The 18,983-nt window shown below is 37.2% G+C and overlaps 1 protein-coding gene across 2 annotated transcripts in view; it reads right to left on the bottom strand.

Annotated features, from left to right (window-relative positions):
* The window catches only part of LOC106095171 (cyclic AMP-dependent transcription factor ATF-4), a 77,939-nt gene that overhangs the window by 52,275 nt on the left and 6,681 nt on the right, over positions 1-18,983 (bottom strand). Inside the window, exons 2-3 of one of the 2 annotated variants that reach the window (XM_059364626.1) lie at positions 17,925-18,212; positions 17,750-17,863 (exon numbers count right to left, since the gene is read on the bottom strand). In XM_059364626.1, coding sequence (XP_059220609.1) covers positions 17,750-17,863; positions 17,925-18,105 — 295 coding nt within the window. In that variant the 5' untranslated portion in view covers positions 18,106-18,212. The remainder of the gene's footprint in view (positions 1-17,749; positions 17,864-17,924; positions 18,213-18,983) is intronic. The other variant, XM_059364627.1, reaches the window with a different exon arrangement.

Genomic DNA, 18,983 nt, shown 5'->3' with positions numbered 1-18,983 from the left:
ATATAAATTTTTAGACTAATCATAAAAATGCAAGTTTTTATCATCAAAAATGGTTCTATTTTTTACAAAGTATAATACAGCATGATTTTGCATGCGCTCAAACCAATTGACGAAGCACTTTTCCACTCCGATTAAGACACCTCCACAACATTGTTTTTGAACGCTTCAACAGCATTTTCTGGCGACGAAAATCGTTGACAACGCATTTTTATCTTAATGTGCGGTAATAAAAAGAAGTCATTGGGTGCCAAGTCAGTCCTGTACAGCGCTGGTTTGAATGTTCTCTGGTACAACTGCCGTTTTTGGACAACTTTCACCGAATTCGACTTTGAGCGAGCGTACGGATTGAACTCATTATACCAATTTTTCACAATCTACCAATCTTCGGTGGTTGAAAGACTGGGATTACAACCCCTAAGTCTACCAGGTATCGATTCAGGATCTGACGGAGTCCTTGGTATCCAAGCATGCGCCATTGGTCGAGAAGAAATATCTTTCTTCTTGACTAAATCTAGTGCTGCACCTGGCCAAATCTCACCAATCTTTTTTAGCGCACAACGATACATTTCAATTGAGCGTTGATCCCCCAAGGAAATTAGTCTGCATCATCTGAAACCACATCGCCGCGAACCAGAGGAGACCCAGGAAATTCCGGAGTATACTGGTGATATCGGAGTATACTGGTGACAGTTCATTGACAATTCCACTCCAATTATTCCTAGGTATGCAGCCCTGTTATTCTCCCTTGCCGACAACTGTCATCAGCAAACTGTCCCTAGCGACATTTGCAAAGGTTCTTGAGTGACTTAAATTTTTCTTCCAAAAGTAATGACCTATTACGAGTTACAGGAAAATTCTTGCGGAGCGAAATAACAAAACGTCCGCTCCACTCAACGGTTCAAACAACAATCATCTTTTGGGGTAATAAACAAACAAATTAAGTTATAACTTAATTTTTAGGTGGCATACTATTTTAAGTTGTAAGTTAAGCTAAAGTTAAGGTTAAGCTATAACTTAATTTTTAAGTGGCATGCAAAAGTGTCTATTGAGTGCCAAATATTGGGTCTTATGTAGTTCTCTGGTGCATACCAGAAATATCTTCATGATTTTTTTTTTATTTTACATTCTCCCTCCGTATTGATCCCTACATGATTTATTCATTTATACGGTCATTCAACCGCCTCTTTGGTTATGTCACCATACAATTTAAGAGGGAATCACAACTGTCGTACTTATCCCTTATAGGCGCAGAGTTGGATTGTGACAAGTACGGCCTTACTCTTGGACACATCATGTGGTGCTGTCTATATCTGACACTTTTACTTGGCTCTGTAAATTTCAATATGTACTTACATATAAATTAAACACAAAAAGTTTTTTAATACGGAAACAAGTTGGCATTGGTATTTATTCAGTGTTTTTTTTTCTTTTCTTTATTTTATTTGCTCTCTAACTGACAAATGAAGATAACGAAAAGAATAAATACAAGACAGTATGGAAAATAAGCGCTGTTTTTTAATATGCTATTTTGTCAAACATTGCGTGGTTTCAAAAAATACTGCAAATATTTCTTGAAGTTTTGAGCGAATACATTTGGCTTTATAACAGACACAAAGTTTGGACCTAGTTGGGAGCATGGGCTGCAGGTAAAATTGTTAGAGCTTTCAAATCTATAACACAAATGTGCTTACGCACAAAAAAAATTACAACAAATCAAAGATTTTTCCTTGATTGAATAGTTTTGGCAAGGCGTATTTATAAGATGGCCGCATCGACGAATTGCTACAACAAAGCATCTTTTTTGGGAACTTGATGTGTCAAAATTTGTAAACAGGGTGAAGAAAATTCGATTCGCCATGGCATTTTAAAATATCGACAAATTTGCTTCGACCAATCAGAGCAAGAAGAAAGAAGTTTTTTCATTTTTGAGTGTTGAGCAAGAAAAAACATTTTTAATAATGTTCAAAAATCCCATTAGTTTCCATTAGAGGTTTTACCCACAAAACTACCAAGATTTCAGGTTTAAATAGTTTTCACTAGATTGTTGTAGCGGTAAAATAGCTACCATGTGAATGCCTTTATCCTTCCACTGTAGACCAGGGTAGTTTTGGATCAACCCTAATTAGGCTGCCATAGATTCCAACTTCATAGACAATGTCAAATGCATGACTCTGGCGGACATAAGGCTTCCTCCTGAATTGAGAGCATACGATGTTCATGGGCAGTATAATTAGCGTACCACTAGCAAAGGGCGCAATTAGGAATATTGTGACTAGAGTTCAATCACCATAGGTACGGGTTTTTATTTTAAAGTTTATATTTTTATAAGGCGAATTCAAAAATGAATTGACATATCAAGAGCCATCTGCTGTGCTGATGCGGCCACCTTATTGAATACGCCTTTGGATTTTGGTAAAGATTTCGAGCCAAAGGAAGTCGAACTTCAACATAACGATGTTTCCTTTTTTAAAATAATGCGATATATACTGTGTATTTGTTTGCATATTCTCAAAAATGGCTGAACCATTTTTTTTTTTTGTTTGTACTCTTATAGTCAGGATTCACTGAATAATGTTAAGCCAAGCGATCAGCCGATAATTTTTTATTTAATTTTTGGCCGCACTTGGCATTGAGGATGTCAACTTGTTCTCTTTGTTTACATTTCTCCTATTTGATGACATTTTCGATTGGCAGATTTGACATCCTTAATGATGTTCATGGGGCCACTTTATGTTTTTGTAAGTGTCCTTACCTTCTATTAGTGAATCCTGTCTTATAGTAAAGTCTAGTTTAAAATAAAAATTTGATATACAAATTTGGGCCCAAAAATCGAAACCGAAATAAAATGAAATATATTTTGGGAGTAGAACACGAATTTGGATATCCACATTCGGGGCCCAGCTTCTAAAACTATAAGACCTCACCAATGAGGAGGGCGTATCGGATAGGCTCTTGCCTCTACGATCTTTCTTTTTCTCATCTCTACTTTCATCAAGGGATTTACATAATTTTACTTACTCACTCGCCTATACTGTTTATGCTTTTACAATGACTCAAAACTACACAGAAAAAATATATATCTCTATTTGACTGATTACATATGGTATTAACTTATAAAAAAACTTTTCAAACAAAATTGTTAATTGCTTTTATAATTGTTGACATAAGATAGGTATTTATTACGATTCATTTTAAAAATGTAAATGATAAAAATTCCTTAATAGGTCGATCGATTTTTAATTGAAATTTCCTAATTGAACCTAGTTTTTATTTTTTTTCTGTGCATCTGCATGTGAACTCTCTTTTCACCTAACCTGAAATAGCTGAGTTACTACTTGGTACTAATCAATGATATGGATCTTTACTATTTTTTGACGTAGTTACTAGCGTTTTTATCTGTTAACATTATTTGCTTTGCCGTTCTGAGCTGCGCTCAATCGCAAAAACTATTCAAATTCCAACGAACAACTCACATACTTATTTTGGTTAGGAGCCTGTGAAGGATTCTGGTGAACGGGACGCTCAACTTTAAAGCTTGTGTATGATATGATTTTTCTGTTTGTTGTTTTTGATTTGATTTGTTGAAAGTGCAAATGAACAAGTCTGATTGGAATCAAGATACATAAACTGCCCTTCGCTTTAATAAATTAACACAGATTTAGAAAACAATAAAATCTTTAATTTCATTTGGTTTTATGGCTTATTTTAACATTAGAAATTTATTCATTAAAAATGCATATACGCTTTTTTAGAATGTTTACGCTGGTAGACCACTCGAAAATAATTGATTTCGTGCCTGAAACCAAATCAGTAATCTTGTGGACTTTTTGATAATTGTCCTGGACCGTCAGCTTTAATAATATCGGCCAAAATGCTCCACAAAAATTCCGACTTTTGTGGCAGCCGGACGGGGTGTAGTTTCCCATTTCAATATTTTCAGCCATACTTTCGGGATTTTCGTCCATTTCAAACAAAGAAAACAAAAAAGTGCACCTGCACCGAGTTGGATGAATGTGCGTAGAACAATCAGTTGTCCCGCACAAACTCGAATGGAAACAAAAAGTTCATTCAATTCAAGATAGCTTGTTTGATCATCCCTCGTTACTGAATGAAACGAGCGAGAACAAAATTCAAGTTTGATTACTAATGAAGTGATTCGAACTGAATGTTCGGTTCGAGCAAATACGAAAGCTATCACTCTCCGTTCATCCACCCAAACAAAAGCATCAACGTACGTCAAATCGCTGAACAAGTTTGCTTCGCAGCAGTTCTCTGATGACAATTGCTTTGTCAGTGTCAAATACAGTTGAACCTCGATTATCCGGTTTGCTCGGGACCAACCTAAGCACGGAAAATCGAAAACAGGGTTAATACCTACTTTTTCTAGGTATGTATTTTTAATGATATCTATCAATACCATACAGAGTTTCTATGATTTTATATAAAATGGTATATAGATAGCTTTTTGAAATACATACACATGGATTTATGTAATATTTTTGAGCATTATGTAATGTTGTTTGCTTTTCCGGCCTACTATTGCTTTTGGCCTACTATTGCTGGCCTACTATTGCTTTTGGAGAAATTTCAATAGAATACTGCATGTCTCCATTGCTCGAGCTAATCTGGGGTTTCTGCGTCCTGTCTTTAGACCTGTAAATCCACCATAGACCAGACAAATCAACACCTAGAAGAACAAATTAACACCTACCATCTTTTCGTTGGTCGTGGATCGATTTTGCCCATTTACGACCCACAGTAATAGGAAGTATCTGTGCATAATTTGGAACTCTATCGTGATTTCGGCAGACGTACAGTGGGTTAGAATCGAAAAAAACACTTATGAAAAATATACCATTTGAGAACGGATAGAGATAACTCTTTGATCATGTGCCAAACTTCATGGAGAAAGGTGGTCCGGGCGACTCTTAGCAGGCCCCCAAAGTTGGTCACCTCGCCATTTCGAAAAATTTTTTGGGCTGTCAAATCTTCATCTCCGGTCCGATCTTCAAAATTCTTTTTTGTTACTTAGTGCCTACCTAAATACCTACAAAAAAAATCCGTTTGGTGTTTAATATCTTTACAGATTTCGGAAATATTTGACTTTTAATTGTTATTTTTTTGAGAGTTTGGCCGAGGTTGGCTTCGTATTTTGCGATTGCGACGACATTTAAGATTCGATTGTCATTTTGATGCACGATTTGGGTTGCTGATAAAATTAAGAATGAAAAAAATTAACGAATAACTAAGAATTCCGGGATTTAAACTACTCTAGGTTAGGAGAAATGGGAGACACGGAGTCTTTGTGGTATCACAATGGACTAAAATTGTCTAAATGAATCTGCTAAGGACTGCCACTCCTACCTAACCTAACCAGCCTTGAAATAAATAAGTCGCATTACTGGCTGGCTTCTCTATATATTGCACACGATTCAGAGATGCCGCCTTCAAGCGCTAAGTTGCTGCTTGAAGCCGCTTTTGCAGGGAAAAAGAGCCTAATTGTAGGAGGTGATGCTTATGCACATCACCAGATATGGGGTAAATCCCATGGCAGCCGATTGTACGTGACCCGATGGATTCCTTCATCGGCAAGGGCCAGATATAGGGAAGTTCGGATATCAATGAAAGGGTGAGTTTCTTATCGAATATATTATAAATTCCACTCTGACCATTTGTAACGAAGGAAATAAAACGACCTTTGTTACCAGGAACAGGCAGGTGGTACTAGATGTTACCTTTGTAACGGAAGATATAAGCATATAAATATATATGACTGGGAAGTGTTGGATGACTACAGCTACTCTGATCATCGTTATATTAGCTTCAACCTTGGCGAAAATGCTGCAGAAGTGGTCCCTCGGCCAAACTGAAGGAAGGCGGATTGGGATAAATGGAAACTGCGGAGGACACAAACATAATGGTCAAGCGGATCATGAAGGCCCTGAATGACTCGCTTGTGGCAGCATTTCATAGTGCCAAGCCAAGGGGCAAACGACCGCCATAGTTGACCGTAGAACTGGTTGGTTGATCTATGGAAGGACTGCAGAGAACTCAACAGAAAAGAAAATACAAGGACGAGCAGGGAAAAGGTTCAGAACCAAACCTGGGTGGAAATCTGCACCTGCGTGGAGGATATATCTGAGATCAGAGAATGTATGGACAATTTCTAGTGAGGAAACACTAGAACTGGTCGTTGATACTGACTGGCCGGGAAACTCTCCAACGGACAACGGCGCGCCTGAAGATGTTGTCACTGGTATGGTACTGGCCTGGCACGGAATTGCTGTTAGCTCTACACAGGCTGAAGCATTGAGGTCCGATCTGTGTGGTGTTCATTGCTGTCACGAGAAGCTTAGCTGCGAACTACCAGGCTCGTCCACAGGTTCTCGATAGTAAAATGCTACATACGTAGTAGCTGCAACGGCAGTCGCGGACAATCAGCGGTATTGAGCGGAGAGTCTCAGTAAGAGGCCAGGCGGCACCGGGTTTGGCACATATACTGAGCAGGATTGCCAGTATTTTTCCGTCCCTTGACCCCAAATTTCGAATCCATTGTCCCCCAAAATCCTCAATTTCAAATGAATATCCCCAATAAAAATCCTTAAACAATTTGAATAGTTTTTATGAAAAAATGATAATTCATTTCTTGGATAAAAATAAATATTATTGACGGCAAAACAAATAAGGATGTATGTCACGTGAAGGCACGGATATAAAATTTTTGAAGTTTTAAAAAAATGTAGTACAACTTGCTGTAAATCGTACCAATTTATGTTTTCTAAATATTTATAAAAAATTACTACAAAAAATTGTAAAGGTAAAAACAAAATTTTGAACAGAAAATTTCTTCCCTAAAAATCCCAAATTTTTTCTCTAAATCCCCATCCCCATCAAAGTCCCCAAGTGAAAAATTCAGTCCCCATTTTCGAAAATAAATCCCCAATACTGGCAACACTGATACTGAGTACCAATGATGCTCGATATGGCAAGGCGAGTATTTGGCGCCTTTAAAGAAATTTTTAGAGTGTTCAAGACAGCGGACGTGCTTTTTGTGCTCCTTGTATTTAGATGCTTTCTATTGTAATGCGAATTGTTTGTATCACAAAATTAAGCACAGTTCAATGAACTTTTTGTTCATTAACCAGTGTAATCTAACGGGCGCCAAACAAATAAACATTATAAGCAACATAAAGAACTTAAGCAAAGCCGAACTTAACATAACCAAGCCAAACTAGTACACACACACATGCATACATATATAAAAAAAACATTCTCAAAGAGCAACGAAACAGAATAAGAAATATGTCCACCCAAACCAGGGATGATAAATGGGGTTGGTGAAATGGTATTAAATACAAGTTTAAAAGGAATATTTGGAACCCAAAGGTACCATGTTTAACTCTTTTCGGCCTTATGTCTGGTACTACGTTCTTTTTAACCGTTGAAAACCCTTGTTTTTCGCGATTACTTTTTTGAAACACTACACAAATAATAATGGTAAAATAACAAATTTATTAAAATTTTACTATTTGTAATGAGGGAATGTCTTACTGAATGAAATCAGCAAGTTTTTTTTTGTTATAAAATATACAATATTATCTAAAAAAGTAATCGGCGAGAAATATCGCGAAAAGCGAATATAGTACCTGCCTTTAACTTAAAAAAAATGGAGTTCAAAGACATAACAATGGGGAATGCATCATAAAGCATTGAGTACATGTCAGCCCACGCGTGTATAATGTGCGTGTATATTGGCCACGAAAACTGCTTTAAAAATACGGGGGGTACATGGGGCATGTCTATGAGTGCAATCTGATTAAAGTTCTTAGCTCATTGATACTTGTTGTAGCCAAGTATGAACTCAAACTATATCTTGATATAGCTCCCATACATACTGAACTACTCGACACGGGATAGCCGTAAGCTCCACACAGGCTGAGAATTTCAGGTCCGATCTGTGTGGTGCTCATAGCTGCCACGAGAAGCTTAGCTGGCAGCTACCGTACGGACAATCAATCATATCGAGCGAAGAGTCTCAGTGAGAGACCGCCCTTGCATAAAACTGAGTGCTTATGATGATCGATATGACAAGGCGAGTTATTAGCGCCCTTAATAACCAATGGCCACCATGTTCCCGCCGCGATCGTTCCTTTGGACCGGAACGAGCTTGCTCACCTGTAGGAGCTTGACAAGGATCGCCACATCCTTCAACCAACTGATCTCCTAATGTTACGTCGTGCTTTTAAATAAGGAGTAATGAGATGCATTAGCCCCTTCTATATCTTTTCCAAGCATAGTACCCATAGATCCATATTGCGTCGTAGCCTCCATATAGGCCGAACTCTAGATTTTACTTTTTGTGGACGTATCTTTTCTTTCAATTTCTATATAATAATAAGTAATATCAGAACCACCTGCGCATGTTCAAAGTCCATTTTACTTTTCGTTATAGCCGCCATATAGATTAATTTCCTAATTTCCTATTTTTTGTACTGACGAAAGTTCCGTTCATTCGATTTAGTATGACTCACAGACGTCCAAGGTGAATTAATAAAGGTGTCACGTAAGCAGCTGAAAACAGCCAGCCAATTTGACGGTATTAAGATGTCAGTTCTGTGTATACATTCGCAACAATCCCCCATTTTTTGTACGCTCTGTTTGTTTCTGTTCCTTTTTCTCTCATTAGCGCAAGTTTCTTTGGTTGTGTTGAGAACAATGTCATTTTTTAAATGACATCTTGATTGCACCATATCATTTGTGGTTGTTGTACAAATGAGACCACCTTTAATTGTTTCGCCATGACAGAGATCCAAACCAACCTTTAATTTGGAGTCAGTATAAGGTTCGCCGATAGTTCATAATCGTGGGTATACAAAAGTTTGTGATTGGCCAATGCTAGTTTTATATCTTTAATGATATTGATATCGAAAGAAACTTCACCGATGGTTATCCCCTCCTAAGGTATTTACCATAGGTAATCAGCTGTGCAAACTTATCTACTAAAGTGGTGTCGCTCTGCAGCAAGCCATTCGAACTCAACATTAAAACGGAGGTCCCTCTCGTTGAGCTAAAACTTGCATTGGATAGCGCTCATTGATATGAGATAAATATCCCCTCTGTTCCTTAATGAAATTTTCTTTTGCAATTTCAATCATAGAATTACAGTCTTTGCCAAAAACGGTACTTTCCTCTCTTGAGTTTTCGCATACATATAAAAAAAAGTACCAAATGACTCGCGGGGGTACCGTAGCACTTCGATATTTAAAAAGTATCAAATTTGTCATCCCTGATCCAAACAACAACAGAGGAATATCATAAGAATCTGCTGGCTGACATCATATGCGCAAACAATCTCTTATGGCCCTTTTAGACGGCACATCATGAGAAATTCTCACATATATTTAAAAGGTTGGAGGATGGTCAAAATGAAAATATGACTGTATGTGTGAAATACTCTTTTTAAGTATTTTTAATTGTCTCAATATGTAAAAAATTATTTTTTTGGACTGAATGATTGGTGTTTTGCAAAAATAGACATAAAATAAGAAAACTTAAATACTTTTTTACGCCTTCCAAACTTTAAATCGATAAAAATATTTGTTTCCAAATAAAAACAGAAAAACGATGCGTATACCCCAGCGCACGTTCGTTCGTTTCAGTCTAAACAACGAATGTCATCCGTGGCCTCATATTTCGCTGCAAGAAATCTGAAGATATCCGCCACCAAATCTTCAGCCACACTGTTCACTACAAATACGCGTGAGGTGAATACTGAGCTGACTGTGATGGTCGATGGAGAAATGATTCCGACCATCAAGTGTCCCAAAATACTTGGCGTCACATTTGACAGCTCCTTCACTTTCTCCCCACATGCCACTGCAATCTGCAATAAAGTCAAAAGTAGAAACAAGGTCCTCAAGTCACTCGCTGGCAGCACTTGGGGTGCAGACAAAGAAACCTTGTTGACCACGTACAAAGCAATTGGCCGGTCTGTGGTAAGTTATGCAGCGCCAGTGTGGTCACGTCAACTTTGTGACACGCAGTGGAATAATATTCAGATCTGTCAGAATGCCGCCCTCCGAACTGCGACGGGCTGTCTCCTCAGTTCTCATGTGGACCACCTCCATCAGGAGACAAAGATCCTACCAGTGCGAAGACATAACTACATGCTGTCTAAGCAATACCTTTTGGGCTGTTATCGCAGAAATCATCCAAATCATCATCTTGTGGATAGATACCCACCGCCCAGAAGCCTTAAGGAAGATCTACACGATCTAGAGCGTGAGGTCCAGCGCTACAAGAGAGAACCTCTAGATCAAGCAGCACATCAAGCGGGTCTGAACAACATTCATGCAGACACGGTAGCAGACGCGTTAATTGGCTACCGGGTGAATGTAGTCCTTGGAGAACGACCACCACCCATTGCACCCGAAGAAATCGACCTAACCCGGCAAACCAGAGTGGTTCTGGCTCAATTACGTTATGGCAGATGCAGCCGCCTCAATTCCCACAGAGCTAGGATTGATGCCGACGTGCAAGATGTATGTCCCGATTGTAACCAGGGACCGCACGATACACGTCACCTGTTTAACTGCCCGGCCAGACCCACTCGACTCAGACCCAGATCCCTGTGGGCGCACCCCATCCTAGTCGCGGAGTTCCTGGGTCTTGACACTCAACAGAATCAAGCAGACGAAAGATAGTACACAATAAACTGCTACAACAACAACAACAACTGAAACAAAGAGAATAAGAATACATGTGACTTGCCGTCAGCGCTACCGTAAGGGGCTGGACATTGCTGTTGTGGAAACAAAAATATTAAACAATCTAAACTCTCGAATACAACAACTAGAAAACACTATTGACGATCCCATGGCAGCCGGTTGTACGTACCGGATTGACCCGATGGAGTTCTTCATCGACAAGGGCTCCCGCTTCAGTGAACAGTGTAACACACTGCTACAACAACTATTGAGGACATCTGTGAGAATTTAAACAAACTCGAAGAAATCACTGTTAATGATATATACAGCCAAATTAAAAAAAATTGAGGAAAGTTTAGATGCGGAAAGCATTCAAACCGAAATTGAAAACTTAAAGATGCAAGTAAGAAAAGAACATAATGAGACAGCAAGTCTCATGTGACCTTAGAATTAAGGAATTCATTACGCTAACAGAGAGAGATTAGATGGAATGTTCTACAGCATTTGCAATGCGTTATGTTTATCAATTCCCCCTTATAAATCAATTTATCGTAAAAAACATGTAGGAGCCGGCCGGACGGTACTACACTTTTACAACTGTTGACGCCAAATATGAAGAACTCGTTTTTAAAATCGCTCTCTCAATACAGAACGAATTTGAAAACTAATTCGCTTCTACGGCTTATAGGGTTTTATTTCGATAGACCTATAAATTCAAACGAGAATCCGTCACGCACAATTTGAAGATCCTTAAAGCAGCTATTGGCATGCGATAACAAAACTTGCTGATATCTGCCTTTTCCCGACGAAGCATAATCTACGCCAAATCTGCACGTTATAATGAACTTGAACTAATGCTGGCAACATTTGTGAGGTATTTTGCCATGTAAAAACTTCTCCCCAATGAGGTGTCACTCTGCGGGACGCCGGAGGTCCCTTATGATTGAGTTTAAAATTGAATCGGACAGCACTAATTGATTTATGAGAAGTTTGCCCCAGTCCCTTAATGGAATGTTCATGGGCAAATTTGCATTGTCCAACTCAATCAATTTTTCTCTCGCCCGGCAATATCAATTAATTTTTCCGTACTATAATCTTAAAAACTAAATACCGTATTCTTAATAAATTCTTTCTCGCCCAAATCTTTATTTCTGTAAAACTGTATAAATTATCTTGCGTATGCATTTCCGAGACATGGTTCAGTACACCCATTATAGACAACATAATCAACACTTTTGATTACAATGTCGTAAGAAACGACATGCATAGCGTTGGCAGATGCGTTGCAATACATATTAAAAGAAAGTTTTCTTTCAAAATCTTAGATTGTTGAAACCCTAATTGACTGTATCTATGATTCGCTAATTACTGCCATGATGGACATAACTGTCAATTTTGTTGACACAATCATAGCCGGCGACCTAAACAGCAATTTACTGAACGATACCAGATTTATGGATAATTTTAAATCAATTGATCTTCACACCGTAAACACAAGTTCACCAACCCACTTTTCAAATTCTTCAAATAGTCTTCTGGACATTTTTTTTTTTTGTAGAAAGCCCTACCAAAGTTTTAGTCTATGATCAGCTAAGCGTACCATGGTTTTCCAGGCATGACTTAATCCTTATGACTTATGACTCCAATTCACCACCAGAGGATTTAAAACCAATTTTAATACGTTATCACACGAACTTTCTAACATTGACTGGAATGCAATATACGATTTTCAGTCAACAGATGATTAACTGAAACTTATCAACCAAAATCTAACACATTTGGTTACACTAAAAAATCAAGAATAAGAAAAAGTGATAAAAACACTGGTTTAAAGAAAATATAACTGAGATAATTAGGAAAAGAGATATGGTGTATAAACGTTGGAAAAGGTTCTAAACTCCACAACTCTATGATGATTCCGAGCAGTTACAATGGAAAATATGAAATAGGCGATGCAAATCCTGATGACTTAAATGAAACAATCCCATGGCAGCCGGTTGTACGTACCGGATTGACCCGATCGAATCCTTCATCGGCAAGGGCTGCCGCCTCGGTGTACAATATACTGCTACAACAACAACAACTTAAATGAAATGCTCGTATCTTCTAGATCTGAGAACTCTGCGACTAAGATGGAGTGCGTCTAGAGGGATCTGGGTCTAATTTAACAAGTGACGTGTGGTCCCTGTTCACAATCGGGACATACATCTTGCACGCCGGCATCAATCCTTGCTCTGTAGGAATTGAGGCGGCTTCAGCTGCCGGAACGTTATTGAGCCAGAACCACTCGGGTTTCCGGGGGAGGTCAATTTCTTCAGGTGCAACTGGAGGCGGTCGTTCTCCAAGGACTACATTCACCCGGTAGCTATTTACCGCATCTGCTACCGTGTCTGCATGAATGTTGTCTAGACCCGCCATTTTGCCGTACCTGTCAAAAGCGTATGAGCGTATTATACATAAACAAGTAGGCGAATAACTTCAGTGCTATGAATTGCTCACCGCACATCAATCTGGATTTCGTCCCAAGCACAGCTGTATTACGGCCATGGTAGCCGGCTGTGCGTACCGGATTGACCCGACGAAGTCCTTCATCTGCATGGACTGCCGCCTCAGTGTACAACACACTGCTACAACAATAACGGCCTTAGTCGATGTTGCTAAAAATATACGATTAATGACGGACTTGTCTCACTGGACCACTCAAAGGCTTTTGACTGCGTCAATCACGATACTCTATGCAGTAAACTGTCACCGCAGTGAGACTCATTTCAAACTACTTAAACTGTCGGATTCAATCCGTAGTAATAAAAAAAAAAGCTGGCGTACCACAAGGCTCAATTTTAGGGCCACTTTTATTCTTTTTATTTATTTTTTTTATTTATTTATTCATTCATTGCAATACTAAGCCAATTAGGCCAAAATACTTGTATTACAAACATAACTTATACCCCTAAGTAGCAATAAGCGTATAAAACTATTCTTAATCTATATCTTTTATCAGATTACAAATCGTATTCCTATGGGCTCCCCAGCCAAAAATTATTAGTAGAATACAAAAAATATACCAAAAAAGTCCTATATTGAAAGTTTTTGTATATTAACGAGTTGCCAAGCATTCATAAACATACAAAAAAACATATCTAAGCAGTAGTGATCCCAAGTTGAGAGGAAAAGAGTAACTCGTGTTACTGTGAATATTAAAACCCAAGTAGAACATCACATTTTATTGCACATATGAGTAACGAACTTTTATTCTCTATCACTTCCTCTATAAAACCCCAAAAGAAACACAAAATGATCTCTATTCTATCCGTTTTTATGTATCCGGCATTTTTTAAAAATTTAATTAAACATGAAAACAGACAGACTTTACCAAATCGGAGTCTATATATTCGAAATTCCATCTAGACTTCGCTAAATTCGGAGCGAATGTCTCTATTTTTTAAATGAACCCTTATATGGGTGCTACTATAAAATATAGTTCGATTGGTCCATGGCTTAATATATACTGTAACCATTCCGAGAAAATTTTGCTTGCTAAATTTTAGACAAATTGGTACAAAAACGTGGGTTTCAGAGCAAGAATAACGAAAATTATGGTTCCGTTTGTATGGGGCCAACACCTAAGGTGGGACCCATATGGACTCCATTCGCGTTTTATTAGCTTAAGATTTTTAATCTCGGGCATTAAATACCCCTTTTAGGAGCTGAAGATTTCGAATCTGTAGACCAGTCTTTACGGCTGCAATAGATGTAATGGTATAGTTCTATACAGCCCACTCTGGAACATAAGCGCTTAATGGATAAAAGACACATTTTTTATAAATATAAAACTATTAAGACTAATCTTACACTTATAAGGATGTAATCCCTAAAATTTTGCTTGGATATTGCAGGAATTTTTATTACCATCTTCTGATGGTAAAATCATGAAATTGATTCAACCATATAATGCTATTACCTAGTTTTAACTATTCTATTAACTATTCAATTAAAAAAAAATATGGCAACAAGAATATACTAAAGAGCGATGAATCGCAGCACTTGGGAAAAAAGTACCCAAATGCATCTCAGAAAAATAGGAAACAATTCAGCAAAGCAGCTTTCTTTTTGACTATTCGACTTCAAAATCGTTTATTCGATTTTTTATTTATTAAAAGTCGACTTCGACTTTTTTACACAAAAAGTCGACTAATCGATTAGTGGAAAGTCGACTTTGGGATCCCTACTACGCAGATGATGGGCAAATCTATTTAACTGTCCCAAATCGCATATATCTGAAGGTGTAATGAAGCTTAATGCGGATTTCCAAACAATTTACTCGTGGGCCTTAGCAAACCATCTTTTTATAAATCCCAAAAAATTTTATCTTTTACTTATAAATAACCGAACGAGTCTAATTACATGCGAACATTTCATAAAGATCCGAAATCAAAATATTTTACAAATTCCCAAGGCAAAAAACTTGGGTGTTATTTTTAATCAAACTCTAACATGGAGTGATCAAGTTGTTGCTGCCACTGGAAAAGTCTTTGGTATGCTGTGAACGTTATACCAGACACAACATTTTACACCTATTAACATTCGCACCCTCTTGGCCAAATCCTATCTTATACCGGTTCTAATCTATGGAAGCGAATTATTTGTGAACCGCGATTCAAGAAGCACTAGATAGACATAGACTATTGCATACAATTCGATCCTAAGATACGTTTATGGACTGAAAAGATTCGAGAGTTGTTCAGCTTTTCGGAAAAGCCTGCATGGAGTGGATATTGCAAATGTTCTGAATATTAAATTATTTGAATTATTAAATCTCTGGTACTTTTACACAAAATTATATATACCAAAAACACTAGCGTATTTGTATGAAAATATAGTACCAATGCGTCATAAATTGCTGGTATCGGAGCGGGAGTTTTTCTTCACTGTGATCCGTCTTTGGAACTCCCTCCCAATCAGCTATTCAACTTATTGGCAACGCAAAAAAAGTTCAATCAAAATACTTTCAAAGCCTGGCAAATTAATAAAGTTATTTGTTTTTGTTTTTCCTACTTTTCTTTTTGATTAATTATTGTTGATGAATGTAATTAAAACTAAATTCAATATTCCCTTATCTTAGAATAACAATTCTAAGATAAGGGACTGTAGTTATAAGATTTTAAATCTTGTTGTATTTGAAACCAAAGAAATAAATAAATAAGAAAATTGGCCATCATGCTCAGGCGGGGATCGCTCCTTTGGACCGGAATGAGCTTGCTCATCTGCAGGAGCTTGACGAGGATCGCCACCTACACATGAAAATGTGGCTACAACAACAACATGAAAAAGGAAACTTTGAAGTCTTCAAAATAGAATTAAATAAATGGAGAATTTCGTCCAAAGTTTACGGAAACAAAATTCTTAAATATATTATAGGGATACCATTAACACCAACCGACTTTGCCTTAATTTTTCATAAAGCCACTACGAGATCGTCAATATCAACACAGCTAAAGAAAAGCCTCTTCTTATTCAACGAGTGAGTGGATATCAGCACCTGAATCTCTGTCAGATTGAACGCTCGTAGCAAAAAAAAAATATTAATTGATTTAACATCACCATCATAATCCAGTCCGTTATCACTAAAGCAACACGAACCTTTGATAACACGACAAAAACTCCTAATAATCCAAATTGTTAAAACGTTTGCAATAATGATAACATATTTCCATACGTATAACGGATTTAGCCTTTCTTCTGTATTTACAAAAAAAAATCTCTGGAGCATTGTCCCGACGGAATGCCGTAAATGATAAAAGGGACTGAGCATCTAAAATCCTCCTGCATTTCATCCAATCGTCACCACATTTACAAATTCTTCGCCTAACAACGAGTATAGAGTACTAAAGAGCAAACCAATACGCGTACTTAAATGGTTGGCGTCAGAACTATAGAAAAAGGTACAGCTAACAAAGGTGAACAAGCATTATAAGAAACCGTCAATGTTCTCATAGTCACGAAACTCTATTAATTCCTCGCATGAAGTAAAATCAAAATCAAACGAGCAAAGAATCGGTACATAGTGAGAAACTGACACTGAAACTGATTAGGACGGAAAGTCACTGATCTATTACCAACCAACATAAAATCAATGAGGACGTCGTCCCACGAGCAACACTGTAGTAAATTGGCCTGGAATTGTGCACAATAGACAAATCTAGTACACAAAGATCACAATAAAGTAGATCTTAATACAAAAAAACTTAACAAGAATAATTTTGGAATAATTCAAAAGCAAGTTGTGGTACAATTCCTCAAAAGATGCAAGATCTCCAACTGGAGGAAAATAAACCTAGTATATCCATAACACAACTCATGGAAGTGAGATTCGCATTTACCCAAAGTAAAAGCTCGAAAAACAAACTTATGTTCGATCAAATTGGAAACGTAAGCTCCTACTCCACGCCAGCATATTCTCGAGATCATTTTTGTAAAATTTGTAGCCCGGAATATTAACCACAATTAGCGAATCACGATTACTCATTTCTGCCTAAAAGTATGCCATTTAGTTTAATTTTTCCACATAAGTAACATTTCATTAATACTACAATCCACGACAATACCGGCACGGGACAGCTGGGAGCACCACACAGGCTGGAACATTGAGGACCATCTATGTGAAGTTCATTGCTGCCACGAGAAGCTTAGCTGCGAGCTACCGAGCGCGTCCACAGGTTGCGGATGGTGGAATACTCCATACGGCGTAGCAGCAACGGCAGTCGCGGAGAGTCTCTGTGAGAGATCGGGTGGCACCGGCTCTTTCACAAATACTAAGTGCCTACGATGCTCGATATGACAAGTCGAGTCATTCCATTTATAGTATAATCCATTGATTGGCATACTTACGCACACTTGTACACACTATTTCCAAGCCTATGTGCTTATGTCCTTGTACAAAAACACAATAACGAGCAATAGTATGCGTTTATCTTCCCACCACTCCATTGGTCCATTAATACTGTAATCAGTATTTGCCAAAATCAATCGAAACATTCACTTACCATCTTTCAAATCATTGAACTCCATTATTAAATCTTCATCAGCCAATAAAGCTTCAACCAAATCAACATCATGATGTTTTAATTCAATATCTTCTTGAGAAATTATTATTATGTCTGCAAACAAAAAAAAAATAATTAACGCATTAGAATTTGTACATATCGATTCAACGCTTACCGTTTTCAAAATCATAGTTCGAAGAAAGCCAATTGTCGTTCAGATCTTCACATATAACCGGCAACATCTCGCTGTTTGTAGGCGAGATCGGTTCCAGTTTGCCGTCCCAGTAAAGATCCTGTGGCAATGCTATTGATTCCATGGTAGCAATTTTGTTGATGTCCGTCGATGGCATAGTCATTTAAATCAGATGGTGTTCCAGATGGTGACGATGATAATATAAAATGTGTATATAAGAGGTGTTGTCCTAATAACACGCTTTCCGAATTTGGGGAAGCCATGATGGCTCTAAAAAAAGAAAAAATATATTTATATATATATATATATATATATATATATATATATATATATATATATATATATATATATATATATATATATATATATATATATATATATATATATATATATATATATATATATATATATATATATATATATATATATATATATATATATATATATATATATATATATATATATATATATATATATATATATATATATATATATATATATATATATATATATATATATATATATATATATATAATTTGTTGTTTTCCGGGGAGAACGTTTTGTATGATGCTCATGAAACTATGAATTATGCGTTGTCATTGGCTTCTAGTTGGCAATATCTAATCGACTCTCGTTTCATCCTTTTAAGACAAGAGCCTTGACTTTTGGTACTGTTGGCATCAATTTCAATATGGCCTAAGAAGATGAGATGAAATGCTTGGGTGTTACTCTTGTCAGTTGTCTGAAATTCGATAGACATATTTCTGAAGTATCGTCCAAGATTTGCACTTCTCCACGCTGTCTGAACAAATTAGACTGTTTTCTTCCTGTCGCTATTAGAATTCAAGTCGGTCACACACTTTTAATGCCCCACATATTAAATTGCTTGGCGGTTTATACTGGCACTAATTTACGTCATTTAAAAACATTACGCCTTGTCTTTGATCGAATAGTACATTATATTATTATTATATTTTTGGACCTCAATTTAGTGAACATGTATCTAATTATTTTAGAGAATGTCTCCACTGTTCTTTTGAA

This window comes from Stomoxys calcitrans, chromosome 3 (assembly GCF_963082655.1).
Source record: "Stomoxys calcitrans chromosome 3, idStoCalc2.1, whole genome shotgun sequence".
In the NCBI taxonomy this organism is placed as follows: Eukaryota; Metazoa; Arthropoda; class Insecta; order Diptera; family Muscidae; genus Stomoxys; species Stomoxys calcitrans.
This window is presented reverse-complemented; position numbering and strand designations above follow the sequence as displayed.